The sequence below is a fragment of the Sorex fumeus genome, unplaced genomic scaffold (genome assembly GCF_029834395.1).
Source record: "Sorex fumeus unplaced genomic scaffold, SorFum_2.1 ptg000098l, whole genome shotgun sequence".
In the NCBI taxonomy this organism is placed as follows: Eukaryota; Metazoa; Chordata; class Mammalia; order Eulipotyphla; family Soricidae; genus Sorex; species Sorex fumeus.
The window spans coordinates 5,311,146-5,337,638 of record NW_026606155.1 but is presented as its reverse complement, the minus strand read 5'-3'; the positions used below and the strand labels follow the sequence as shown (position 1 = coordinate 5,337,638).

The window sequence follows — 26,493 nt, the reverse complement described above, 5'->3', positions numbered from 1 at the left end:
CTTGTTTGTCTGTGTGTACACCCCTGGCTCTCCCAGCTTGGGGGTCATGTGCGTATGTGTCTGTGCGTGCATGTGTGTCTGTGTGTACACCCCTGGCTCTCCCAGTTTGGGGGTCAACATCTGAGTGGCTGGTGTTCACACAAGGACCAGGTATTGCAAACCAAACTCATTATAGGAAAAAATGTCACTCAGCTCCCCCTGAAAATCGTCCTGCTTTAAACCATCAGTGTTCCCCCATGCTGCACCCAGGGCTGCTACCTCCCCTGGGTTACTCCTGCACCCCTAGGGCCCTCATCACTGACAGCGGGAAAGATGACTCGAAACCCCATAACCACACTTGGGCCAAGAAAGACATTCCTGGAGCGATAGTACAGTGGGGAGGGTGTTTGCCTTGCATGCAACTGACCTGGGTTTGATCCCCAGCATCCCATAGCGTCCCCTGAGTACCGCCAGGAGTGATTCCTGAGTGCAGAGCCAGGAGTAACCCCCCTGAGTATCACTGAGTGTGACCCAAAAAGGCATCCAGGGCCCTCAGACACACAGGCATGCGCACATACACAGAGACCACACACACACACACACACACACACACACACACACACACACACACACACTCCCTCTCTCTTCATTTTGGTGGGCAACCGCTGATGCATGATCAGTGTACTTCCAGGGCCCTCAGACACACAGGTGTGTGCACGTACACAGAGACCCCTCTTTCTCTCTCTCTCTCTCTCTCTCTCTCTCTCTCTCTCTCTCTCTCTCTCTCTCTCTCTCTCTCCACCTCTTCCTCTCCACTGTGGTGAGCAGCCCACAGTGTCAGATTTCAACAAATTCCCTGCACAGAACAATGCCCGTTTCTATGTCAACGGGAACGGCTGGGTCCTCACTCGCTTCCTCAGATGCGCAGCCTCTTGACCTGTCCAGCCTAGCTACTTTCCGTCCAGGCTCGAGGCCAGCCAGGTGCTGGGAAGGGCTGATGGCTGCCGCTGACCTGGGATCATTTCCCTGTCAGAACTCCATGTCCCTTTTGTTGTAGCTTTTGTTGTCAGCATTTGCAAAATTCTAGTCATGTAGAACTGTTCCGACCTGGTCACTCTGCCAGGCCTTCTAGAACCTTCTCGGCTATGGTATCAGGAATGGAACTCAGTACACTCCCAGGCGTTCTAGAACCTCCTCAGCTATGGTATCAGGAAAGGCATTCATTGCACTGCCAGGCCTTCTAGAACTTTCTCGGCTATGGTATCAGGAAAGGAACTTAGTGCACTCCCAGGCCTTCTAGAAACTTCTTGGTTTTGGTAACAGGAAAAGAACTCATTGCACTGCCAGGCCTTCTAGAGCCTTCTCGGCTAGATTTTCCCCTTCCTGTTTCTCCACACATTAGAGCCCAGAAATGGGAGCTCTAACCCTTCATGGCATTCATAAAGATACTCCGTCACTCCTGTAATGGGGTCTTCTCCACTGTGGGCCGCTGGAGCACGAATCGGCACCCTGGTATGTGTGAGAAGGCTGGTGGGTGGACACAGTGCTAAAACAAGGCACAATGGGCAGTAGCCGAGAGGCCTTGACCCGCCCTTCAGGTTCAGCAGGATATTCCAGGCGTCCACCAGACACTGTGTACGGTGTGCATCTGGGGCTGAGGGACTGTCTAGCCTGAGTGCACATGCAGGTGTTGAACTTGGAAGTTTGATGAGCTCATGGAGTTCCCAGAAATCTCAGCGAAAGAAAGACCCTACTGCCTTCCATACCCTCAAGCAACTAAGGGTGTTGGGGCCGTGCAGGGGTGGTGGGTGGGGGAGTATGTGGGGGGGAGGGTGTCTGTGTGTCTCTGTGTGTGTGTGTGTGTGTGTGTGTGTGTGTGTGTGTGTGTGTGTCCAGGAACCCGTCAGAGGATACCGTCCTCTGGTTAAACCGGAACAGCAGGAGGGCTGGCTGTCCAGTGCCATGCAAAGCGTGACACTCCGTGGCAGGAGTCTAGCTCTGCCCCCCAGCCACCACCCTCCCTCTCCCCCCCTCTGTTTCAGGGACCATGGGTGCCCCTAGAGGGAGGGACTGGAAACTTCCAATAAGATGGTGATGGGGGCGGGGTTTCATGCATTTTTTCCCCCCTCAAACACAACTGAGAACAGGTCTTGGGTTCTTCTGGCTGCTCCGGAGGGAAGGGGGCGTGTGAGTGGGGTACCTAGTCTGAGCGAGCTGCTGTTGGTTCTTCCGGCCAAACCGAGCAGTGGCCTGTTGGCTGTTCCGCAGAGTGCCCGGAGACCATGAGAACGTGATGGTGTTTCTCTTTGTATGTCATCGTTCTCACCCGACTCACCAGTGTCCAGGCACTGCAGCCTGACCTTGCAGGGTGACAGTTTCAGATGCACTCAGTGGTATTTTTGTTTGCAGAAATGACATCCACAAGTGTTAGCTCAGTTCTCAGGGGGTGGGGTGGGGGGCAGCTCTTGGGTGGGAGAGCTAAAGATGCTTCCATGAGCCCCACTTTCCCTTCTCCCCGGCTCTGCATGACCTTCCCTCCGTCAGGGGCCCTAGGTGGGAGGCTCCCAGGGACCACAGCCAGGTCGCATGTTGTTCTTGTTACTTCTGACCTCCGGAGCCTGCAAAATGCTGTCCAGAGCCTTAGATGTGTCCTCTTGGCCACCTGAATTGGAGCAGGACTCCGGACCCTGTCCATTTAAACTCCTTAGGGTCCCCCCCATAAAAACACACACACACACACACACACACACACACACACACCATCCCCTGGAGAGTTTGTTGTCCCATCTGTGAGAAGCTGCCAGTTCTCATGCCATGCTCAGACAGAAACCGTGGTGACTTGGAGAGAAAACAAGGACAGGAGGATACATTGGAGATTCAAAGGACCCGTGGGGGTGACCTCTGTGGAGACGCAAGCCCAGAGGAGCTGGGGGGAGTAGGGGGACAGGGCAGGTGTGGTGGGACGCGGGGCCTCCGACTGCTTCCCCGGCCCTGAAATGGGCACCCGTGGAGTTAGGAGCGGCCGGTGTCAGTGGCGATGGGGAGAGGACCCATGGGCGGGAGCTGCACCCACGTGGTACCTCCCAGCAGCAGTGGCTGGGCTATGCCCAGCTGGTCCCTGAAGGACCTTGGCAGCCGCTTGCTTTCCCAGGCATCCAGATGGGGCATCCACCTGTCACTCACTTTCGGCCTTGGAGGAGTTTCTGCCCAACCAGACCGGGAACAGCCAGTGGCTCACTGCCGCAGCTCTAGAGGCAGAATTTCCTTCCGACTGAGCTCACCCTCTTCAAGTGAGCAGAGACAAAGCAGAGAATTCATCCTCCGTGAGCCCCACACATGGGCTGGAATGTTCCCTCTGCACTGCACACAAAGTTAAAGGCCGAGATAGATGGCCTGGGCGGGAGGGAGAAGATCAACGGCCGCCTGAGAAAATACAGATAAGAGAAATCCGAGGCGTGGGGAGCGCCGGAAGGGGATCTGGTGAGGAGGGCCTGGCCAGCAGCGGGCAGTGTCAGGAGTGCTCGGGCCCGTGAACGTCCCTGACCCTCCCTGCCACTTGAGTACCACAGTCCAAGTGGCCACGTTTTCCTGCAGCTCAAGTGCGCCCGCCTCGCAGGGCCCCGGGCATCTCAGATGCCACCCTCCTCCCAGAAGCATCTCCAAGCCCCCAGCTGGGCATGTGGCCACCTCCCTGTCGTCTGCTTCCGCCTCTCTGAGGCTCAGCCACCAGGACTGCGGCAAGCCCAGACCCCGCAGAGAGGGGCTCCACATAGAGGGAGGGGGGTGTGGGGGAGGCGCACTCAGGTTCACAGGAAAGAAAAAATCCCATCCCCGACTGCAAAGCGTCGGGTATGTTTTCTGCGGATCCAGAGTTTCCCCTGGACCTGAGCCAGCACTTTTGCACCCCCAGCTAGGGAAGGGGCGAGGCAGCGACTTCCCACACGCAATGCGTGTCCACCCTCTCACCTGGTGTCGTATCGATATATTGTCTGAGCTGTCTCTTCAGATTGCGCGGCTGGGAGGGCGGCTGTCTCTGTTTTGTGAAATGCCAAGGGATTCCACCGTGATGTCTAAATAATGATAATTAGAAGACAGCCTCAAATTATTTGACAACCAGATTGAAGGGAAAAGTGGTACTTGGTTTTTTTTATATGTACACAGTACCCTAGAATTTGGATCACATGTGGCGCTCAAGTTGGGGAGGGGGGAGGTATGTTGCTTCCTGTCAAGCCATGAAGGGCTCAAACCTTTCTCCCCGGGAATTCAGACCCCACAGCACGGAACCAGCAGATGACGGAACCGGGGGCGTCTGACCTGGGTCCAGGTCCCAGTGACTCCATGCCCTTCACTGAGCGGATTGGAAAAGGACAGATGTGGGCTAAGGAAGAGGAAGTGTCTTTCTTCTGAAATTCCAAAAAGCAGTGATGAACATTCGTGCCACCCTCAGCCGTCTCTTTCCTGTTTTAGAAAGAGTGTCAGGGCCAGAATGATAGTACAGCGGAGAGGACTTTTTGTTTTGTACACAGAACTGACTCACGTTCGATCCCCAGCATCCCTGGGGCCCACGAGCACCGCCAGTGAGTAATTTCCAAGTGCAGAGGCAGGAGTAAGGCCAGGCTTGGCCCAAACACACAAAAAAAAGAAAGACAACTTTTTAAAGGGAGGGTCTCTAAATCCCAAGACATGCCTAACGTGTCAGACCCAGGTTCAGTTCCCAGCACACATGGCCCCCTGAGCATCGCAGGGTGTGGCCCTGGAGACTCCGCGTCCTCCGCTCTGGCACAGATTGCCAGCCTGGACCCCTGGGAAAACAGTCTCAGTGGGCTGAGCACACACCACGCAGACGTCCCCTACACACACACACACGGTATCCCAGGCACTAAGCGGGGTGGGGGGTGAGGGGTGAGGGTGCAGGGCCCCAGGCATCTCAGACGCCACCCTTCTCCCGGAAGTGTCTCTAAGCCCCTACCTGGACTTGTGGCCACCTCCCTGTCGTCTGCTTCCGCCTCTCAGAGCAGAAAGCAAAACAAAGTAAAAGTAAAAGGTCTTGGGACTAGAGAGCACTCGCCTTGGAGCAGCCAACCCAGATTCGATATGACCTTTCTATATGACCTTTCAGTCACCCCCCCTCCCACCTCCCCGACTGACCCCTCGATTCCCTGAGCCCAGAGCTAGCAGAAAGCCCTAAGCACCATTCACTGGCTACGGTCCCAAAGCAAAGAAAAAAAAAAAGGCAGGGCTCTAATACCTGTTTTCTCTGGGTTTAGAAAAACTTGTCCCAAAGTTCCTGGGAGCAGCGTGAGTCCATGTGATTTAGGAAGGAACGTGGGACCTGGCATCACCAAGGTGTCTGTTTTCTTCCCTCACCACCTCAGCGCTGCGTGGCTGGGGCCACTGACCGACCTCCCCACATCTCCCCTCCTCTGAGAGGCGGATGTAAGCCCGGCACAGAGAATTCCTGGAATGCACTTAGGTGTCCCGACCCCACAGCCACGGCCAGCACAGCTCGAGAGAGCAAACCCTCGCCGCCTCCTAGAGAAGGAAACCGCCACCCAGACAGGTGGAGTGACTTAACCTAGAGTCACACCACAAAATAACTTGTACACGGGTCAGCAATGAAGATAATTGATTGGGCTAGACAGTGAAAGCAGGCAAAGGTACGAGACTCCAAGCTCTGGGTCCCGGGAGGCGCCAGTCACCTTAGCGGGTTCACAGCCTGTCTGTGCGTGCTTGGAAGTTGCTAGGTAAGGGGAATATTGGCAGGCCTTGGGAGGGGGGGGGTCTCTCCTGGCGAGGCTTAGGGGGGACTGTGATGCAGTAGCAGGAAACAGATGAGTCACTCGGCCTGCATGTAGCCCACCTGGGTGGTTCATTCCTCCACCGTTGCTCCTGTGAGCCCTAGGTTCCATGGTTCGGAGCCTGCCAGTTCTGTGGCAGCGTGGGTTACTGGAGGGCTGATCTCCAGGGCAGGGAAGGAATCAGGCGAACAGGGCTGGACTTCTCTGGGGCGGACGGGCAGAGCGCCAGGCAGCTGTCAGCGCCCCTCGCCTCACCCTGACCTCTTCCCGCCTGGGTCTCCTGCCCGTGGCAGGACCAAGGGAGATGCCTGGTCACGTAGGCACAAGCCCCAGAGGTCCACGGGTTTCTCATGCAGAGCACTGTGTGGTGTGTGTGTGTCCTTCTGCCTGGTGCCCCTCTGCCCCCCACCCTGCTCCTCCTCTTGGCCTACGCCGGTCTCCCTATCACCTTCACTGCTGGCTCTCTGCAATCAAGAGCACCGCCGTTGGGGCCAGAGAGGTGGTGCAGGAGGTGAAGGCTGGCCTGGTGTGAGGCTGACCCTAGCTGGGTGTCCTGCACCACGCAGGGGTGACTCCTGAGCACCGGCTGGATCCAGCCCAACCCCCCCACATTAAGACAGAAGTCACCCTTTTTTTTTTTTTTTTTTTTTTTTGCTTTTTGGGTCATGCTTGGCAATGCACAGGGGTTCCTCCTGGCGCTGCACTCAGGAATCACTCCTGGCGGTGCTCGGAGGACCATATGGGATGCTGGGAATAGAACTTGGATTGGCGGCCGCGTGCACGGCAAATGCCCTACCCGCTGTGCTATTGCTCCAGCCCCAGTCACCCTGGTTTTGCAAGACCCAGAGAGGTCAGCCCTTCCATGACCCCGAGGCCGCCCCTCCCTGCCTCTTTGTCACCGCTTTGTCCTGGAGGCTGCACGAAACCCCTCCATTCACCTTCCCCTGGGCTCGGTGTAGCGCCAGGTTTGCTCTCAGCAAGAGTCTGGGAAGACAGCGGGGAAGGTTTGTGCCCACCACATACAAGCACGTGCACACACACACACACACACACACACACACACGAACACTCGCATGTATGCACACATGCACGCACACAGCGCTCAGCGTTTCTGCAGCACCAGCCCGACCCAAGACACGTACATGCCCAGTACTGAAGTGAGAGACTTGGGGGCCCAGGAAACTTGCCGTTGCAGTTTTGCCAGTGAGAAAACGGAGGCCTGAGACGGAGTCAGTGTCCCGTCTCCTCTGGCCCCTGGGTCACGTCTGCTCCCTGCCACCTCGGGCCTGGGCTGCTGCCGCTCCAGCCTCCAAAGGCATCAGCTCCTGCACCCTGACCAGAGTTAAGGGAAATGTGGCTGTTCCCTGGGGCCTGGGCCTGTCCCTCTCTCCTGCCTCTCTTCTCCCTGCACAGCACTGAGCATCAGCTTCATCTCTGCACTAGGCAGGGAGGGTGATGTTCTTGGTGACCCCGGCAGGCAGTGCCAGACGAGGACAGGGTCTTGTAGTTTCATGTGGAGCAGTCTTTCCCACAGCTCGGAAAATGCCAGAACTTGGGGCCGGAACAGTAAAACAGGGGGCACAGCACTTGGCTTACGGCTGGCCTGGGTTTGATCTCCGGCTTCTCAGGGTCCCCCAAGCACTTCCAGGAGTGAGTGCAGAGCCAGGAGTCACCCCTGAGTACCATCCCTCTCCCTCCCCTTCCCCTCCAAAAAATAACAGTGCCAGAACAAAGGCTGGCACTCTGTTGCCTAAACCTCAGGTGACCAGGCCCTGGACCTTGGCCCCCACCCTCTTTCGGGTTTCTCAGACATCAGCACTGCCTCACTGAGATGCGTCCCAAGGGGTGACCGGGAGCATGAGGACGAGCCTTCAAACTGTGCTGGGGTACACGGCAGAGGGATTCAAACAGGACTGCTGGGACAAACTGACACAAAAAAGTGACTGTGTCTCCACAAGCCTTGGTAGAAACCCCAGCTTTACATAAGGGTCTGAAGTGAAGGGGGCTGGAGCAATAGTACAGTGGGTAGGACGTTTGCCTTGCACGCATCTGACCTGGGTTCGATTCCCGACATCCCACCTGGTTCCCTGAGCACCGCCAGGAATAATTCCTGAGTGCAGAGCCAGGAGTAACCCCTGTGCATCACCAGCTGTGACCCAAAAAGCAAAAAAAAAAAAAAAAAAAAAAACCTTAAGTGAAGGGCTGGGCAGGGGTCTCAAGCGGTCACGCACAACTGAGTCTCCCATGAGGACCTGGTTTGGGTTTTATCTTGGCACCATACCCTGCCCCTTTTCACCCCCTCCACGACAGTGGCAAAGAAGAAAACGGTGAATGCCCTATTCTGGCTATTCTGGGTTCTTGAGATGCGCCTTCTGCTTCGTGGGGCTTGTCGAGTTTCCTTTGGTTTGCTCCCCTCCTTGGCATGGCCCATGAGTGCACCCAAAAGGCCTTCCAGGGTGAGCAGCCCCCTCCCGGGAGTGAAGAAATGAAGGTATTTGGAGGCGTTCGCCCACTGACGGGTCGGCTATTGGCAGTTAGGGCGCTGACTCTCACTGCCTGAGTGGTTTTCCTCTTGTCTCTGTGCCCTTTTATCGTCTGCAAAGCTCACCCCTGTGTTCCTTAAACTGGAACGTCTTCGCTTCCAGGAAAGATTCGCGTTGGGGAAGTTGTCTGGATCCGACCCGTGGAACCGGAAAATGCTGCGTGTTCCACAGAGGGGTGACTGCGTCTCGAGGCGCCTGTTTCAGGGAATCAAGCCCAAAAATCAATTCCTCTGTGTATGTGTGTCTGCAGGGTCTGGACAGCTTCAAAGTGAAACAGAAATTCTCCAGCACTCAGGATCCAGCCACCCCCTTTCCTGTGCCCTACGATCTACCTCCAGAGCAGTATGGCAGCAAAGGTGAGACACCCCCCTCCCCCACCCCGGGCCCCCACAAAGAGAAAACCCAGCCTGGTTCCAGGAGAAGCCAGGGCGCCTCCGTGGGCATCTGGTTGGTGGTGGGTTTTGGAAGCAGGGGTTTATAGAGGGCCCTTAGCATCCCTGAGACCCCAGGAGTCATAGTTCTCGAACGGGTTTATCTCAGGGTCCCTCTGTACTTTTATTCTTAAGAACTTAAGGGGCTGGAGCAATAGCACAGCGGGGAGGGTGTCTGCCTTGCAGCCAACCGGGTTTCATTCCCAGCATCCCATAGGGTCCCCCGAACACCGCCAGGAGCAATTCCTGAGAACAGAGCCAGGAGTAACCCCTGTGCATTGCCGATGTGACCCCAAAAAAGGCCAAAAAATAAAAACTTACTGGTATGTTTCAGAATAACAGTGAAGAGCCCCTTAAAACATGTATGGCGGGGGGGGGGGGGGGAGTTGGCGTGCACGCGCGCACATACACACACACACACACACACACACACACACACATGGGGGGGCGGGGGCGGGGAGTTGGCGTACATACATACACACACACCACCACCTCCCCCCAAGCTGTGCTCCAGCCCAGGCTTGCTCCTGGCAGTGTTCAGGGAACCCTCTGTGATGCCGGAGATCGAACCCAAGGCGGCCACGTGCAAGGCAGGGACACCTTGGCCCTCGGCCTTTCTCTCCAGCCCCTGATGGTATATGTTCTAGCGAGTTCCCCAAAGGCATCCATCCACAGCCGGCATAGCTCACATGTTTTGCAAACCTCTTTGCCAACCAGGTTCAGGGCAGATGCCGCCAAATTCCAGCTGTTGCCCTGTTGTGAGATCATGTCCCACGTCCCTGGGGTCTTGCGTGAGGCAGTCGGAGTGACGCACAGGGCTTGTTATTCAGAGAGAAATCTCTTGGCCGTCCACACCCACCGCACCCTCTTACAGGGAGGCCCCACCCATTGCACCAGACAAGGACGGTGGCCGAGGCGCTTTCCTGCTAGAAGCCCAGGATGTTGGGGGGGCGGGGGGGGGGGGGAAGGCCAGCTGCTGCCTCCTCCAGCCCCTCCCCGCAGGCTCAAAGAGCCCAGGAACTTTGCTTACCACTTGCCAGAGCCTCAGCTCCTGTCCCCGGGACTTGCAGCCTCCCCACTCAAGAGCAGTGTCCAACCTGGGCAGCCGGGCAGCCAGTGTGAGTCTCGGTGGCAGGCCTGGGCTTTGGGGCTGGGGGCTTCAATGGCATCGCCCCGTAAGATTCTGAAGTTTCTTTTTTGTTTTTTGTTGTTGTTTTTGTTTGTTTGTTTCGCTTTTTGGGTACCACCCAGCGAAGCACAGGGGTTACTCCTGGCTGTGCACTCAGGAATCACTCCTGGCGGTGCTCAGGGGACCATATGGGATGCTGGGAATTGAACCCGGGTTGGCTGCGTGCAAGGCAAACACCCTACCCGCTGTACTATCACTCCAGCCCCTGTTTTTATTTTCTTTTGTGCCTTTTGGGTCACACCCAGCGATACTCGGGTTACTCCTGGCTCTGCACTCAGGGATTACTCCTGGCCATGCTCGGGGACTATGTGGGATGCTGGGGATCGAACCCGGGTCAGCCGTGTGCAAGCAAACACCCTCCCCGCTGTACTTTAGCTTCAGCCCCTTATCCTGTCACGTCCGAGAAAGCGTCAGGCATGTCTGTGCTGTGCTTCCTCCACAGATCGGCCGTGGATCTGGAACATTCCTTATGTGAAAGCGCCGGACACTCACGGGAACATGTGGGTGCCCTCCTGAGGGCCGCAGAGCACCGGAAAGTTGTCCCCCACGACCCCCCACCCCAACTTGGAGCCACCAGCAACCAGCTTTCCTGTCTGTGCAAGTTTCAGCTGGGCCCCACAGAACTCTGGCCACGGCCCATCTTTTGACCATGACAGTTGGTTGTACATTTAACGGTCCTTGTCATCGTTCTCACTTTGTTTAAAAAAAAAAAAAAGTATTTTTTTAACTCACTGCCCTCGGCTTTGGACTGGGATATTAAAATTCACACTGCAGGAAGACATGGTGTATAACTGTCTGCTGGGCACGGAGGGTGGCGGCGGCTACTCCGAGTCGAGTGCTCTGAGTCGGGAGAAGGGCTCTTCAGTGACAGGGAGGAATGGCCGAGCGTTGGCTTCCAGGCCCCACAGCTTACAGTGTCTCGGGGGCTGGGTCTGACTCGAGTCCTGCAGCCCTCAGCCTTGGCTTCTCAGGTCCCTGTGTGCCCTGACACCAGGCCCCCAGGGTCCTACTCAGCCTGGACCTCCTACCATTTCTCCTCCCTTCTGGAGAGATGGCTCACGGAATCATGCTGAAGTGTTTGCAGACATGGGCCATCTGATTTCTGCACATCAGGAAGGGGGTCATATGTTTATCCAGGCACTCGGAGACAAACCATGGTGGGGACACAAGGAGGTCTGTATTAACACCGGCTGGTCAGACCGGTGGATCTAGGGTGGGCAAACTCCCAAAGGGGTCTGCGAGCCTGTTTTTATAGGCATTACTGCAAACTCATCATTATTTTGCTTCGTGCCCAGGCAACGCAGAGGCGCCCACGCTTAATGGCATCCCCTCCGTTTAGCTACAGGGAGTTTCCTAAAATCAGTGTTTTCTTCGTTTGGAACAGGTAAGTTCACCCAGATACTACACTTGATCTTAGCCAAAAGGCCGAGAAGCGATAGCACAGCGGGTAGGGCGTTTGCCACGCACACAGCCGACACGGCTGACCCGAGTTCGATTCTTCCGCCCCTCTCGGAGAGCCCAGCAAGCTACCAAGAGTATCTCGCCCACACGGCAAAGCCTGGCAAGCTACCCGTGGTGTATTTGATATGCCAAACACAGTAACTAACCCCCCAGTGTTACTGGGCCCACTCGAGCAAATTGAAGAACCATGGGAGGACAGTGACAGTGAAGTTCACCCAGAGCAGACAGGGCGGGCATCCTTTGGAAACTTCCCAGGCACAAGCAAAATCGTCTTCTTAAAGTACATTCTATAAATCATAAACACCAAAGATAAATATAATGAATGTCCACCATAACATCAGAGGATGTGGGGACACAGGAAGGGGGAGGACGTGACCCTGGCTGGGATCAGAGGTCAAGAACACACCTGTCTTGTGTAGGAACACAGAAACAGCCCTTTCCTCTCTTCTGGTCTATTTTTTTTTGTTGTTTTTAATGGGATTACCTAGCATGCGCCCCCAAAGAGCTTCCCAGATTGTCCCTGTTAGTGTTGAGGAAAGGGCCCGCATGATTCTCAGGCTGGGGGTAATTTCTCCCAGTCAGGAAGCCTCACCTCCTCACCTCACCTCTGTCCACAAGTAGCTGCCACTGCATCGCCTCCTCCCTGCATCTCTTCCCTCTCTCAGTGCCCAGAGTACCCAGGGGTCCTCAGAAGCCCCCTCCGAGGACTAAGTGCCCCTAAAACATTGACTGCTTCTGAAACTTAGCCAGCATCCTTCAGCAGAAAGGGGCACAGGGCCAGACATCCAGAGGAGGGCCTCACATTACAGGGTGCTTTTCCACAGAGCGTGTAAAAAGGCTGACAGGTTTGCTCATCAGCTGAGCGTAGACTTCACATGCCAGAGACCCAAGTTCGATCCCCGGAGTACTGCAATGTGACCCAAAAACGAGAACAGAGACCTGGAGATATCTGAGGCGCAGAATTGCCAGCCCTGACGTGTGGAGACTGAAAAGCCGAGCCGTCCCCTGCCTTTTTTTAAAATTTTTTATTTTTTGGCGGGGGAGGGTGTTCACACCCAGCGATGCACAGGGGTTACTTCTGGCTTTGCACTCAGGAATTATTCTTGGCGGTGCTCAGGGGACCATATGGGATGCTGGGAATCGAACCTGGGTTGGCCGCATGCAAGGCAAACGCCCTACCCACTATGCTATCACTCCAGCCTCTGCCTTCTTCACGAGTGGTGGCGACCGCCCCTTCTGGCACCTTTTACGGAGGGAGGGATGGGGTACCCCAGAATCTTGAGGGCAGGTGGGAAGGTTTTTTATTTTTCTTTTTGGGTCACACCCGGCGGTACACGGGGGTTACTCCTGGCTCATGCACTCAAGAATTACTCCTGGCGGTACTCGGGGAACCATATGGGATGCTGGGAATCGAATCCAGGCCAGCCACGTGCAAGGCAAACCATCCTACCCACTCTGCTATCGCTCCAGCCCCCAGAGGGAGGGTTTTAAGTGGGTTTTGGGTCATGTTCTTGGGACAAGCTGCCTGGTTCTCTCTGTAGTGGGTCCAAACCCCATGTCCACTGCTCAGGGAGCCACGTCCTTCCTTGCAGCGAGAGTGGGAGCTCATGAACCGTGAGCAGGCACCAGGCTTCAGCTCTGGCGTGTGGATACCGTCTGTGGAACAACATCCACTCACACCCCAGGGAGCCACTGAGCCAGGCTGCATCTCCCCGAATTTTTGTGTGGAAGTTCCAGGATCCTCAATAAAAGCTGCCGTGACTTTTTCAAAGCAGTCTGCCCTATGCGTCACACTCCGAGTGCTTAAAATAAGAAAGTTGGCTCGGATTTTATCACCCCCCCCACATGGAATTAAACGTTCACTTTCTAGGGAAATGCCATCTTATATTATTTGAACCATTATGAAACTATTTTGGGATCCTCTAGATGTTTGTTTCATTCAGACTAAAGAACATCGGGTTTTCTTTCTGTACTGAAAGAATTAGATCTGCAGGGTTAGAGGAAGGTAGAGCTCTGTGAACGGAGCACCAATGGCAGGAGGCCCAGGGTGGACCCCCAAGAGCATATGGTCCCATGATGTCACAAGGACAGAGCCAAGGTAGCCTCTGAACACGGCCATGCATGATCCAACCAAAAAAATAAAATAGAATTAGAGCTATAGCTCTTTAAGACATAAAGTTCAGGGGCCGGAGAGATAGTACAGTGGGTAGTGCGCTTGCATTGCATGCGGTTGACCTGGGTTCAATCCCCTGCATCCCATATGGTCCCCTGAGCACCACCAGGCGTGACTCCTGAGTGCAGAGCCAGAAGGAACCCCGAGCATTGCTTAGGCATGGATACCTCACAGTAAGAGATTAGGTGGTCATTTATTTAAACTTCTGTCACTGTCACTGTCCCTGTCCTCCCCTTGTTCATCAGTTTGCTTGGGCGGGCCCAGTAACATTGTGAGACTTGTTACTGTGTTTGGCATATCAAATACATCACGGGTAGCTTGCCAGGCTTTGCCATGTGGGCGAGATACTCTCGGTAGCTTGCCGGGCTCTCTGAGAGGGGCGGAGGAATATTTAAACTTACCAAAAAAAAAAAAAAAGCAAAATTCGTGGGGTTCATGCCCATTTCAATCAGCTTAATCAATAACTGAATAAATAGTAGTACTTCTACATCTAAAAAAAAAAGTGGAGTTCATGTCCAATTCAATCAGCTTAATCAATGGCTGAAAAAATAGCAGTACTCCTACATTATTGAAAAAAGAAAAGAAAGAAAGAAAATTTAAACTTCACAGTACTTGCTTTTGTTTGATGGATCCCTCAAAGTAAAAGGGCTGGTCATTCTTTATTAAAATTTATAAAGCAGCAGTGTCTTTATTTTTTTTTAAGCATCGGTGAGGTCAGGTTCTTTATTTTATTCTTTGGCTTTCGAACCACACCCAGCCAGCAATGCTCAGAGCTTCCTCCTGGCTCTGCACTCAGATCCCTCTTAGTGGGACTCAGGGACCAGAGAGATGATCTTAATAGGGTGTTCATCTCAAGTCTCTACTTTGTGTACGGACGTTCATTCTCAAGCAAGCTCTCTGCCTGGAGACAGAAATCCCCCCCTACCCCTTACTTAAAATACAGGGATTCTGGGACCCTAAGGCAGATCCACATTCTCTCCAGCAAGTCACTGGAGTTCAAAGAAAGCCACCCTTTGGGGTTCCTCCCACAGAATTCCAGTGCCACGGCACCCGGTTTTCCAGGTGGGTCATCTGGGACCTGCCCCTGCTGGGGAGGGGCCAGCACGAAGTTCTCCTGAGACATGTAGAAAATTGGAATCTCTCCTGTAGACCATGGACGCCCGGCACTGCTGGGTCCCCTTCCCAAAGTCAGGAGCGCAGGCTTGAGGCTTGGAGTCCAAATCCAAAATTTCTTGGAAAAGTGCATCATGCATGAACCAGTACGCTCTGATCATCTGAGAGATTTTTTAGACTTCAGTCACAACCCCTGGGTGAATCACGAATTCCCCACTGGTGAATCATGCAATCAGTGGGAAGTGGTCAGCACCAGTACTTGTAGTGGAATGGAGGAGAGCTGTCATTCCTGCATCCAGGGCCAGGGTTGGAGACCGGCACCCTGCATGCCTGAGATCCAGACTCCTGCAAGGGCCTATTTCCCAGCCCTGCATCCTGCATGCACCTCCTCTGTGATGCAGAGACTAGTGTCTCCATGCCCAGGCCCGGCCCCTGCAGAGCTGAGCTGCGTGCTTTGTCCCCTGCAAGGCTTGCACCCTGCTGGGAGTGCCTGAGACTGACTCGGGGGCAGCCATGCTAGTGTGGGGTGAGAGGAAGAGGGTGGTCATGGATGTCTTCATGCACCTTAGGCTTGGACTGTGTCTCAAAGGCAGGGTACACGGGACTGTGAGGTGCATGGTTGAGGGACCCAGTTTGAAGGCAGGGTGTGTGGGGGCTCGGGGTATATGCCTTTGTGTTAAAAGTATAGGTCAAGATTTTTAGACAGGGGGTTAGAGTGATAGTACAGCGGGTAGGGCGTTTGCCTTGCACGCGGCCAACCCAGGTTCGATTCCCAGCGTCCCATATGGTCCCCCCCAAGCACCGTCAGGAGTAATTCCTGAATGCATGAGCCCAGAGTAACCCCTGAGCATCACCGAGTGTGACCTAAAAAGCCAAAAAAAAAAAAAAAGATTTTTAGACAGCATGACACTGCAGACCTGTCACCATGAGAAAGAAGCTCCTAAATTCTCAAGGATGTTGTTCGTGCAAGACTCCTTTTTGTAGTAGAATTTGAGGATGCGAAATCCACCATAGGGTGACCGGGACAAGATGCATTCCCAGGGTAAACGTTGGGAGTGTCTCTCTGGGGCCAGCCCCCACCCCACCCCCAGTCTCAATCCACAGCCCCCTGTTTGGATCCTCGGCATCCATGTTGATGCCTTGCACTCCTGCACCCAGATTTGATCCCCAGCACCACATGTGATCCCCTAAGCACCAGAAGAAGTGATCTGTGAGCACAATCGGGAAGGAGTAAGCCAGAGCACAGAAGGAAGGGGGGAAGGAAGAAGAGACGGAAGGGAGGGAGGGAGGGAGGGAGGCTTTCATGATCTGAAATTTACCCTAACCAGATAACAGAAGCTTAATAGAAATATTAAGATTCATGACAAAGAATCTCCTGTGAGTGTATCAGAGTCAAACTACTGAAGACCTGGGGCTGGAGCAATAGCACAGCAGGTAGGGCCAACATGGTCAACACAGGTTCGATTCCCAACATCCCATATGGTCCCCCGAGTACCACCAGGAGTGATTCCTGAGTGCATGAGCCAGGAGTAACCCCTGAGCATCGCAGGGTGTGACCCAAAAAGAAAAAGAAAAAAAAAACAAAAAAAATACTGAAGACCAGACTTAAAATTCTGAAAAGCAGAGGAGATTGATCACTGATACCAGTGACTTCATCTCCCACCAGAGACACTACAACTGGAATCATCTTGGAAATCTATATCCACAGGAGCTATCCCCCAAGAATTGTGCAGACCTGTGCCACAAGAAATGTTAAAGAAATGCATAAGAAATCATAAGAAATCCTGGGGCCGGAATGGTAGTATAGTGCTTATGGCATTTGCCTTGCACCCGGCCTACCCAGGTTCAATCACCAGCATCCCATATGGTTCCCCAAGCACCACCAGGAGTAATTCCTGAGCACCACTAGGTGAGACCGAAAAAGCAAAAAAAAAAAAAGATGCTAAAATGAAAGTCATTCCAAGAGGAAGGCAGGTATTCAGGAAGGTAGAGAAGCCACTGAGAACAGGAAATGTCCAGAAAAGTAAAAAGACTATCTTTTTCTTTTCTCTCAACTGTACTGTTCAACAGTGAATAATTACCTCGTGGGATTTGAGCATCGAGAAAGGTGATCTGGGAGCATAACAGGTGTGGGGGAGGAAGTGGGGAATGAAGAGACGCAGTTGTCTGATTTCTGTGTTTTAGACAAATTCATACCAGGTTAACTCCTAGATGCCTGCGAAAAATTAATGCCAAAAGCAGCAACTTAAAAAGTAGTGCACACCAAATAAAGGGTGTTGGGAGGATCCTCCCAGGATGGGAGAAGCATGCTGAAAGTAGACTATAGACCAAACATGATTGCCACTCAATGCCTCTTTTGCAAACCACAGCACCCAAAAGGAGAGAGAGAACAAAAGGGAGTGCCCTGCCACAGAGGCAGGGTGGGATAGGGAGGGTGGGGGGTGGGAGGGATACTGGGAATCCATGGTGGTGGAAAATGGCCACTGGTGGAGGGATGGGTATTTGATCATCGTATAACTGAAACCCAAGCACAAAAATCTGTAAGTCTACAACTGTACCTCATGGTGTTTCACTAATAAAAATTAAAAAATAATAAATAAATACATAAATAAATAAGATATTAAAAAAGTAGTGCACAGAGAAAGCGAAGAAGTCAATAGATAAAGTGGAATTCAAGAAAAATACTCAGGGGGCTGGAGTGATAGTACAGTAGGTAGGACGTTTGCCTTGCACGCAGTCGACCTGGGATCAGTCCCCAGCATCCCATATGGTCCCCCGAGCACCGCCAGGAGTAATTCCATAGTGTAGAGCCAGGTAATCCCTGAACATCGCTGGGTGTGACCCCCCTCAAAAAGAAGAAGAAGAAGAAGAAGAAGAAGAAGAAGAAGGAGAAGGAGAAGGAGAAGGAGAAGGAGAAGGAGAAGGAGAAGGAGAAGGAGAAGGAGAAGAAGAATAAGAATTAATCCAGAAGAAAGGAAAGAAGGAAGAAAGGAGTCAGTGGGCCAGGAGGGGAGTTACAGAGTTGAGGTGCCAGCCTTGCATGTGGCTCACCTGGTTCCATCCCTAGCACGGCAACCATTCCCCCAAGCCCTGCCAGGAGTCATCCTTGAGCACAGAGCCAGGAGTAAGCCTGGAACATTGCCAGTTATATCTCAAAATCCGGAAAAGAAAGAAAATTTGAAATATTATATCAGCTACGTTGACATTTATGAAAAAAAATCCTAATCCATGTTCTTTTCAAGTGCATTGATATATTCACTAAGATAGCACTGTAGCATTGTAGCACTGTCCTCCCATTGTTCATCGATTTTGCTTGAGCGGATACCAGTAACGTCTCACAACAAATCATGAGACTTGTTGTTACTGTTTTTGGCATATCAAATACGTGACGGGTAGCTTGCCAGTCTTTGCTATGTGGGCGAGATACTCTCAGTAGCTTGCCGGGCTCTCCGAGAGGGGCAGAGGAATCGAACCCAGGTCGGCCGCGTGCAAGACAAACGCCTTACCTGCTGTGCTATCGCTCCAGCTCACTAAGATAGAAACATTGAAAATGGTTCTTTGACAACCTTAAAATGTTTTTAAAAAATTGGGGGGAGGAAAGCAACATCTGAATAAGTGTGTGTGTGTGTGTGTGTGTGTGTGTGTGTGTGTGTGTCTGGGAGTCACACCTAGTGACGCTCAGGGGCTACTGACTCTATACTCAGGAATTACTCCTGGTGGTGCTTGGAGGACCATATGGGATGCTGGGAATCAAACCTGGATCAAACCTGGCATTGCATGCCAGACAAACGCCCTATTCACTGCACTATCTCTCCAGCTCCTTCTGAATAATTCTTAGATCAAAGAAGAAAAATATAAGGAAATGTTTTAAATAAAATCACAGTCACTGTCCTCCCATTGTTCATCAATTTGCTCAAGCGGGCCCAGTAACGTCTCCAACGTGAGACTTGTTACTGTGTTTGGCATATTGAATTTGTCACGGGTAGCTTGCCAGGCTCTGCCGTGCGGACGAGATACTCTCAGTAGCTTACCGGGCTCTCTGAGAGGGGTGGAGGAATCGAACCTGGCTCCGCCGGGCCGGCTGTGTGCAAGGCAAATGCCCTACCGCTGTGCTATCGCTCTAGCCCTTAAATAAACTAATATAAAGTAAACATGGTAATTTTTCAGGAGTATCTAATACAAGATTAGTGGAAATGTATAGCTTTCAGATGCTATCACTGAGAAAAAAGGAAAAACTTAAAAATCAACATCTAAGCATCTACCACAAGAAATTGGGGAAAAAAAGCAATATTAACTCAAAAGGAAGTATTAGAATTAAATATAAGAAAGTGTTCCCAGATAGGCAAGGTTGGAGTGACCTTATAAAGACAATCAGTGAAATCCAACATATTACTAGAAGAAAATCTAGGGCTGGAAATGTAGTACAGCCAGCGGCTTGCCTTGCATGCCACCAACCTCCAGTACCTGTATGGCCCCCTGAGTCCCTGTAGGAGTGATTTCCTGAGTACAGAACCAGGGGTAAACCCTGAGCACTGCCAGGTGTAGATCCAAAACAACAAAAAACATCAATAAAAAAGAATCTATATGACAACCCCAATAGATGTAGAGAAAGCATGTGACAACATTCAACACTCATCAACAAATCAAACAAATACCATCCTCCCGTTGTTCATCGATTTGCTCGAGCGGGCCCAGTAACGTCTCCATTTTGAGACTTGTTGCTACTGTGTTTGGCATATTGAATATTCATATATTCATATATTCAATATTCAACTCATCCTTTAAAAAAAGAAAAGCTAATTGCAAAAAAAGGACATTCTCTCGACCAATAAAGGGTTATCTTTGAAAAACTCATTTTATAACCCTACTTGATGTAAAAAAAAAAAGGCTTTTCCCTAAGATCATGAACAAGAAAAAACTTCTACTTCTATTTCATACTGTGGTCCTAGCCATTGAGGTGGTGATGGGCACGTCAGAGACTTGTAGGGGAAAAAAATTACAAAATACCTATCTGAGAAAGACTAGTTTCCTGGGTATGTTAAGAATTCCTATAAAATGGGGCTGGAGTGATAGTACAGTGGATAGGGCGTTTGCCTTGCATGTGGCTGACCCAGTTTCAATTCCCAGAATCCCAATTACTCAAGCACCACCAGGAGTGATTCCTGAGTGCAGAGCCAGTAGTAACCCCTGAGCATAGCCGAGTGTGACCCAAAAAAGAAAAAAAAAAGAATTCCTATAAAACGGGCCAGAGACATAGTATGGGGAGTTAAGGATTTACCTTTCATGTAGCCATCACCAGTATGATCCCCAGCACCGCTGTGGTTCTCTGAGCATCACCCCAGGTTCAGAATAGCCCCTGAGCAAAGTGGGGTATGGGTCTCCCCCCAAAAAAGGGGATGGGCAAAAAGTTCCTCAGCAGCCTGGAGCAGCTTTTCATGCAGGAGACCCTCTCTCCTGGTTCTCCTGTGTGTATTCTCATCACAAGGCTTCCAGAGGAGCTCTCCCGGTCATTCCTGAGCACAGATCTGTGAGTGACCCTCAACCACTACCAGGGGTGAGCCCCCCCCAAAAAAAAACCTCTATAAAAGTAGTAAAAAAAAAACTAAGAGAGCAATTTTAAGTACTTGATGGATAATTTACAAAGGAAGATGTAGGGATGGCCCACAAGTACATTAGTCATCACGGAAATGAAAATTGAACCACAATGTGAAACCTCACACAGACACCACACGCATGTTTAAATTCAGATCGCAGCCAGATATTCACCAGGAGGTGGAGCTTCCGGAATTCGTTGCCACTGTGGGTGGCTATAGTTGCTTTGGAAACGTTAGTTAGCGTCTTACCTAAATACACCAAAGTTGGACTTACAGGTATTCACCCAAATGGTGTGAGAACATGTAGCAGCAAACATTTGTACAAGGTCTCTGTTTTATTTGTGATAGTTCAAACATTTCTAATGGCCCTGGTTTCTATCAATAGGAAGAAAATGAGTAAATTGTAGTATATGTGAACCCTTGAAAAATTAGCATGTTTATAGCACTGTAGCACTGTCCTCCCGTTGTTCATCAATTTGCTCGAGCAGGCACCAGTAACGGCTCACAACAAATTGTGAGACTTGTTGTTACTGTTTTTGGCATATTGAATACATCACGGTAGCTTGCCAGGCTTTGCCAGGCAGACGAGATACTCTCGGTAGCTTGCCGGACTCTTGGAGAGGGTCAGAGGAATCGAACCCAGGTCAACCACATGCAAGGCAAACGCTCTACCCATTGTGCTATCGCTCCAGCCCAGCATGTTTATAAAGGGACAAATTGCTAAGACATATAACATGAGTAGATTTCAGAAACAAAATACTGTACACATGTCAATGACCTTATGATTCCGCTTACATCAAGATCTCCAAGAAGCAGAGCTAGATTCTGCAAAGTCCAACAAACTTGTTGAAAAGACCAGAACAGTGATTTCTCCTGGAGGAATGTGGTGGGGTTTGCTGGGCAGTTTCGTGGAAATTCTGACCTGTCAGTGATAGTTGGTTGATTGGTTGAGTAAGTAGGTGTTTAATTTGTAAAGGCGCACACATCAGAACTCAGTGGTACCTTAAAATTCATGCACTTGGAGCCAGAGAGGCAGCACAGTGTGAGACTCTTGCTTTGCACCTGGCTGACCCGGATTCCATCCCCAGCACCCCATAGAGTCCCTAAAGTTCTGCCAGTAGTGATCCTGGAGCACAGAGCCAGGATTCAGCCATGAGCGCTACCAGGTATACTCCCAAAACAAAAAGATTCATGCACTTTATACAATGTATGAACATTTTGCCTTAAGAGACCCCACCTGTAAATATATATTGATCTCCAGTAAATGATAAAAGGAAAGAGGGGTGGGGCAGGGTGGTGAAAGGGGGTGTGTACTGATGTTCCAGCTTATTTCAAATAAGATGGGCTAATGATGGGAAAAGTATGTAGAGAACTACGTAATAAAGCAAGTGCCATAAAATGTTGGTTGTCGAATCTAAGTGGTGGACATAGAAGCGTTCGCATACAATGCACACAGCCTTCTGCATCACTTAAGTAAATGTTTGATTTGCAAAAGCGCATACATTTATCAGAACCCAATGGTCAATGGTTGGAATCTACCATAAGTGTGTGCGTGGGGGAAGGGGAGGGCAGAGGGTAGGTAAGATAGAGAAGGGACCAGTATGACAATAATAGCTGGAAATGATCACACTGGACAAGAACTGAGTGTTAAAAGTAGGTGAAGAGATATACATGATAACCTTTCAGTATCTGTATTGCAAAAGGAGAAGAGAGAGAGATAGAGAGAAAGAGAGAGAGAGAGAAAGAGAGAGAGGGAGAGAGAGAGAGAAAGTGCAGGCAAGTGGGGGAAGGGGTGATGGGAGGGAACCTGGGGACACCGGTGCTGGGAAATGTACATTGGTGGAGGGATGGGTGTTGGAACACTGTATGACTGAAACCTAATCATGAACAGCTTTCACAGTGATTCAATTAAAAAAAATCTTTAGTAAAATACAATGCCAGTGAATAAAGGGAATTTTATAATCATTAAAAAAAATTAAAACTAAAATGAAAAGCCCAAGGGTGCACACATTTATCAGAACTCAACGGGACCCTTACCATTGAAATTTGTCATGATTTAAAAAAAAAAAAGCGCAAGACTCATCTACATGCTTGTGTGTGGGGGGGGGGGCCATCGCTCCTGCACACACACACCCCTCGCCCCCCGCCCCCTAGACTGAGTAAAGAGGGGCAGCTTTGGGGCGTGAGAACAGCTGACAAGCATCCCGCATCCCCGACCACACCACGCTGCCTCTGAGGCTAAGCTGCACTGGAATCCTGAGCCCCGCGCGCGGCTTTTCTCTGTTCCCGAAGAGAGCAGGTGCCGGGTGGGCCCTGGGCCGGGCGCCGAGGCCATGCCTCGTTCCAAGATGATTGCACACGCTAACTGGGGGTCCCTATGCGGCTGGGAGCCGGGGGTGGGGGGGTGGGGGGGGTAGGGCCGGGGAGGGGAGGGCGCGCGCGTGTGAGCGAAGGGGGCGGAGCGCCCTCTTCTGGCCCGGGGAGGGTCCATCCCGCCCCGCCCCCTGGAGCACCCACTCCGGGGGGGGGGGGGGCTGCAGCCCGCGGGCTGAGCCGGCCGGGGGCTGTGCGGCGGGGGTCCGGCTCCGGGAAATCGGGGGCCCGGCAGCCGCTGGGCCCCACCTGTTGCGGCGCCGGAGCGCGCGGGCCGGGCCCGGGCGGAGAGGGGCGCGGTGGGCACGGACCCCGATCGCGCGGCGCGGAGAGGGGGCTCCCCGGGGTGGTGGCGACGGGGTGAGTGGGGACTGAGGCCCGAGCGCCGCCGCCCGCGCCGGGAAGGTGGGTTTCCCGGAGGCGGGGGGGTGCGGGGGACGCGGGTGGACTGGGGGAGGGCATCGCACGGGGTGCGGAGGAGCGCAGCCGAGCCCACATGGAGGGCCTGGCACGCTCGGGGGTCGCCGTGCACTCGCTCCGGCCCCGCGGGCCTGGCTGGCCTGAGGCGGAGCCCAGGCTGGAGCCGACACGTGGGGGCGGAAGACGCCCACGCGTGGGACCCCGGGGCCGGGAACGTTCCGGTCCGGGGAAGGCGAGGGAGCCGGCCGGGGGCGGCCAACTTCCTTTGCTCGAGCCAACTCCCTCTCGGCTCTCGTCCTTGCAGCGCGCCCGCAGGGAGGTCGGATCCCGGGCGGGGGGAGCGCAGCGTGGCACAGACCCCCCACCCCGATCCCTGGGTCGCCCTTTCCCGCCTCTCGGCTTGGGGAACCCGGATCGGGGACCCGGGAGGCCGCTGCGGCCAGAAGACCCCCCCTCTCCCAGCCTGCGAGACCCCGCGCCCCTGCGTCCGCTCTCCGCCTGGAAGCGCCAAGATCCCCAAGACGGAGACCTCGGGGGTGCCCCCCGGACGTGGGCCGGGGAGGAGAGTCGAATCGGCCCGGGTTGGCCTTGAACACGCCGCCACGCCCCCTCCTGCCCTGGCCACGCGGGGCAGGGCGTGGGCTCGGAGCGGGCTCGGCAGCCGGGCGCGCAGCAGACGCCGGCTGGGCGCGCGGCCCCTCGGACCCGCCGGTGCTCCGGAGCCCCCCGCGGCGGCCGAGATGACGGCGCCCCCGCGGAGGTGAAAGTCGGGGGCCGAGGAGAGGTGGACGCAGGGAGCCGGCGCGCCCCGATCGGCGTCGTTGGCGGCGTTGGCGGCGGCGTTGGCCCGGGGAGCTGCCCAACGGGCATGGGCACGGCGGGCGCCGCGCGTCCCGGGGCCGGCTGAGCTGAGCGCTGCGCCCCGCGCCCCGCGCCCCGCGCCCTGCGCCCCGCGCCCGCCGGGGAGGGCACCCTCGAGGGGTCGGGCCATGGCCGGCCGGGGCTGCGGCGGCTGCTGCTGCCCGGGCCACCTGAACGAGGACAACGCGCGCTGCCTGCTGCTGGCCGCGCTCCTCGCGCTCTACCTGCTGGGCGGCGCCGCCGTGTTCTCGGCGCTGGAGCGCGCGCCCGAGCGCCAGGCCAAGCAGCGCTGGGAGGGTCGCCTGGCCAACTTCAGCCGCAGCCACAACGTGAGCCGCGAGCAGCTGCGCGCCTTCCTGCGCCACTACGAGGAGGCCGCCGAGGCCGGCATCCGCGTGGACAGCGTGCGGCCGCGCTGGGACTTCACGGGCGCCTTCTACTTCGTGGGCACCGTCGTGACCACCATAGGTGAGCGGGGGATCCGGCGGGAGCGGCGCGGGTCCGACTCGCTTTTCTCAGCCTGGGGTGGAGAGAGGGATACCCCACTAACCCGCCACACACACACACACACACACACACACACACACACACAGACACACACACCACTGCTCCGCGCAGAGGGGCCGATCCACAGGTGCCCGTGCGCGGTGCTTCTCTGCAAGTGCTCGGACCGGTGCCTCCTCCGCGTTCCCCAGCCCCTGCCTGCTGGAAAAGTCTCACACACTCCGCTTCCCAAAGCCTACCCCCATCCCAGCCCACCACCTGCTTAGCTGGGCCTTAATTTGGAGATAACTCTGCTCTCGGAGCGTCTCCGGGAGGCCAGGGCTTGAGTTTGCGGGATGCTAGGTGGGATAAAAAGGCTTGAAAACGCCAGAGGAACCTACCACCGTGTGTGAGCTCCGTTACCGACACCCTCCAGCACCCTCTGCGTGCAGAAGGCGCAACTCCCAGCCGGCTTGAGGAGCGGGTTTCAGATCTGCAGAGAGAAAGTTAGACAGCGACTTGGCAGTCAGGAGGCAGAGGGACTCCAGACTGGAAACTGCCACCAGGAGGGGTTGGGGGGTGGGGAGGAACTTCGGGCTGGAGGTTAGCTGCTAGGTCTGGTTTGGGTTTGGAAACTGAAGTGCTTTGCGCTCTGGAGAAGGGGCATGAGCTATCCAGAGTTTTGTTTGTTTTTGGTTTTGGGGGGGTCACACCCAGCGATGCACAGGGATTACTCCTGGCTTTGCACTCAGGAATTACTCCTGGCGGTGCTCAGGGGACCATATGGGATGCTGGGAATCGAACCCAATTTGGCTGCGTGCAAGGCAAACGCCTTACCTGCTGTACTATTGCTCCAGCCCCTACCCAGAGTTGTTGAAAGGCCCTAGTGGCTCCAGACAGTGAGACGGGGAGCCCGGCTGTCTCCAGGTGCTGGCCACCAGTGAGTTTGTGAGCGGGAGTAAGCCAGGGCCCCCAGAACCCCCTTTATTCTTGCAGACAGAGGTGGGGTGTCCATGCTTCACAGTCCTGTTTGCCCCAGGAGCATGCGGGGCCCAGGGGAGAGGTGGAAATTCTGAGGAAAGCAGAGAGTTAGTACAGGGGAGGGGGCTAGAAGCACCCCCAGAAGAGAGCAGCCCCCAGCGGCTCCAGTCAGTGCCAGGAGCAGCAAGACTTGGGGGTGGGGGCCGGGAGCACTTGCCCTGCACCCAAATCCCCCTGTGTCCAGAACTGTTCAGGGAGGAGGGTCATGAGGTCAGTTTTTCAGGCCTCCTGCGTGAGGAAGGCGCTATCAGAAGGAACCCAATGCGGGGAGGGTGGGTCAGGGCCGGAATGTCCAAGACACACTCCCCAAGGCTAGGTTAGAGGCGAAGGACAGAGAGTGAGGGACACACAGACCAGTATCCCCACCTCACCGCAGTGGCCCAGCCTTCCAGCACAGTGTCACGGTACAGTGTCTACTGGGGCCTAAGCAGGTTGGGGGTGGGGGGGAGTCATACCTGCCCAGGTTCTGCCTTTTCCCGAGACACTCAGGATTGGGCCCCAGAGCCCCGGAGGTGGGGGTTGGTGGAGAGGTGTGGAAGGGAAACACTGCCTGTTTGCAGAACAAGTGCAGGAGGCTTATTTGGATGGATCTTCCTGGGCTTTGGAGGGAGATTGGGGTAGTGGTTAAACCCCCCACACCACAAGATCCCCCTGGGTAAGCCCCATGGGCAGGAGAGAGCTCTAGGAATGCCTCCAGCATGTCAGAAGCAGGTGGGCAGGAAGGGGAGAAAGTGGAGTGGGTAGAAGCCCCCAAGAGGCTGGGCTGGGGGGGCGCTGCAGGGGTCTCACTTACTTGGCCACATTTGTGCTTTGTTTGGCTTTTGTGTTTCTTGGGTTGGGAGCGGGGGTCACACCTGGTGGAACCCAGGAGCTACTGCCAGCTCTATGCATGAGAGTCACTTCCAGCACTGCCTGAAGGGACCTTGTATGGCTGGGTAGGGACCCAAGCGGGGCGTTCCACATGCTTCCGCTCGGCCAACTTTTTAATGTTCCGAGGCCACCTCAGCTGAGACGTCTGTGACGCGCCCACCTTA

The 26,493-nt window shown here is 54.0% G+C and overlaps 2 protein-coding genes and 1 pseudogene across 3 annotated transcripts in view; 2 read left to right on the top strand and 1 right to left on the bottom strand.

The window, feature by feature from the left end:
- Positions 1-10,671, top strand: part of TDP1 (tyrosyl-DNA phosphodiesterase 1) — a 57,233-nt gene extending 46,562 nt beyond the window's left edge. The window contains exons 13-14 of one of the 2 annotated variants that reach the window (XR_008795073.1): positions 8,571-8,676; positions 10,383-10,495. Coding sequence is in view for 1 of the 2 variants with exons in the window: in XM_056133888.1 (XP_055989863.1) it covers positions 8,571-8,676; positions 10,383-10,456 (180 nt within the window). In the remaining variant the exon portion in view is untranslated. Of the gene's footprint in view, positions 1-8,570; positions 8,677-10,382 lie in introns of both variants that reach the window. The other variant, XM_056133888.1, reaches the window with a different exon arrangement.
- Positions 10,672-11,283: 612 nt separating this feature from the next.
- On the bottom strand, positions 11,284-11,377 carry LOC130042303 (uncharacterized; annotated as a pseudogene).
- Positions 11,378-24,020: 12,643 nt separating this feature from the next.
- Positions 24,021-26,493, top strand: part of KCNK13 (potassium two pore domain channel subfamily K member 13) — a 75,999-nt gene continuing 73,526 nt past the window's right edge. Inside the window, exon 1 of the mRNA XM_056134342.1 lies at positions 24,021-24,403. Coding sequence (XP_055990317.1) covers positions 24,064-24,403 — 340 coding nt within the window. The 5' untranslated portion in view covers positions 24,021-24,063. The remainder of the gene's footprint in view (positions 24,404-26,493) is intronic.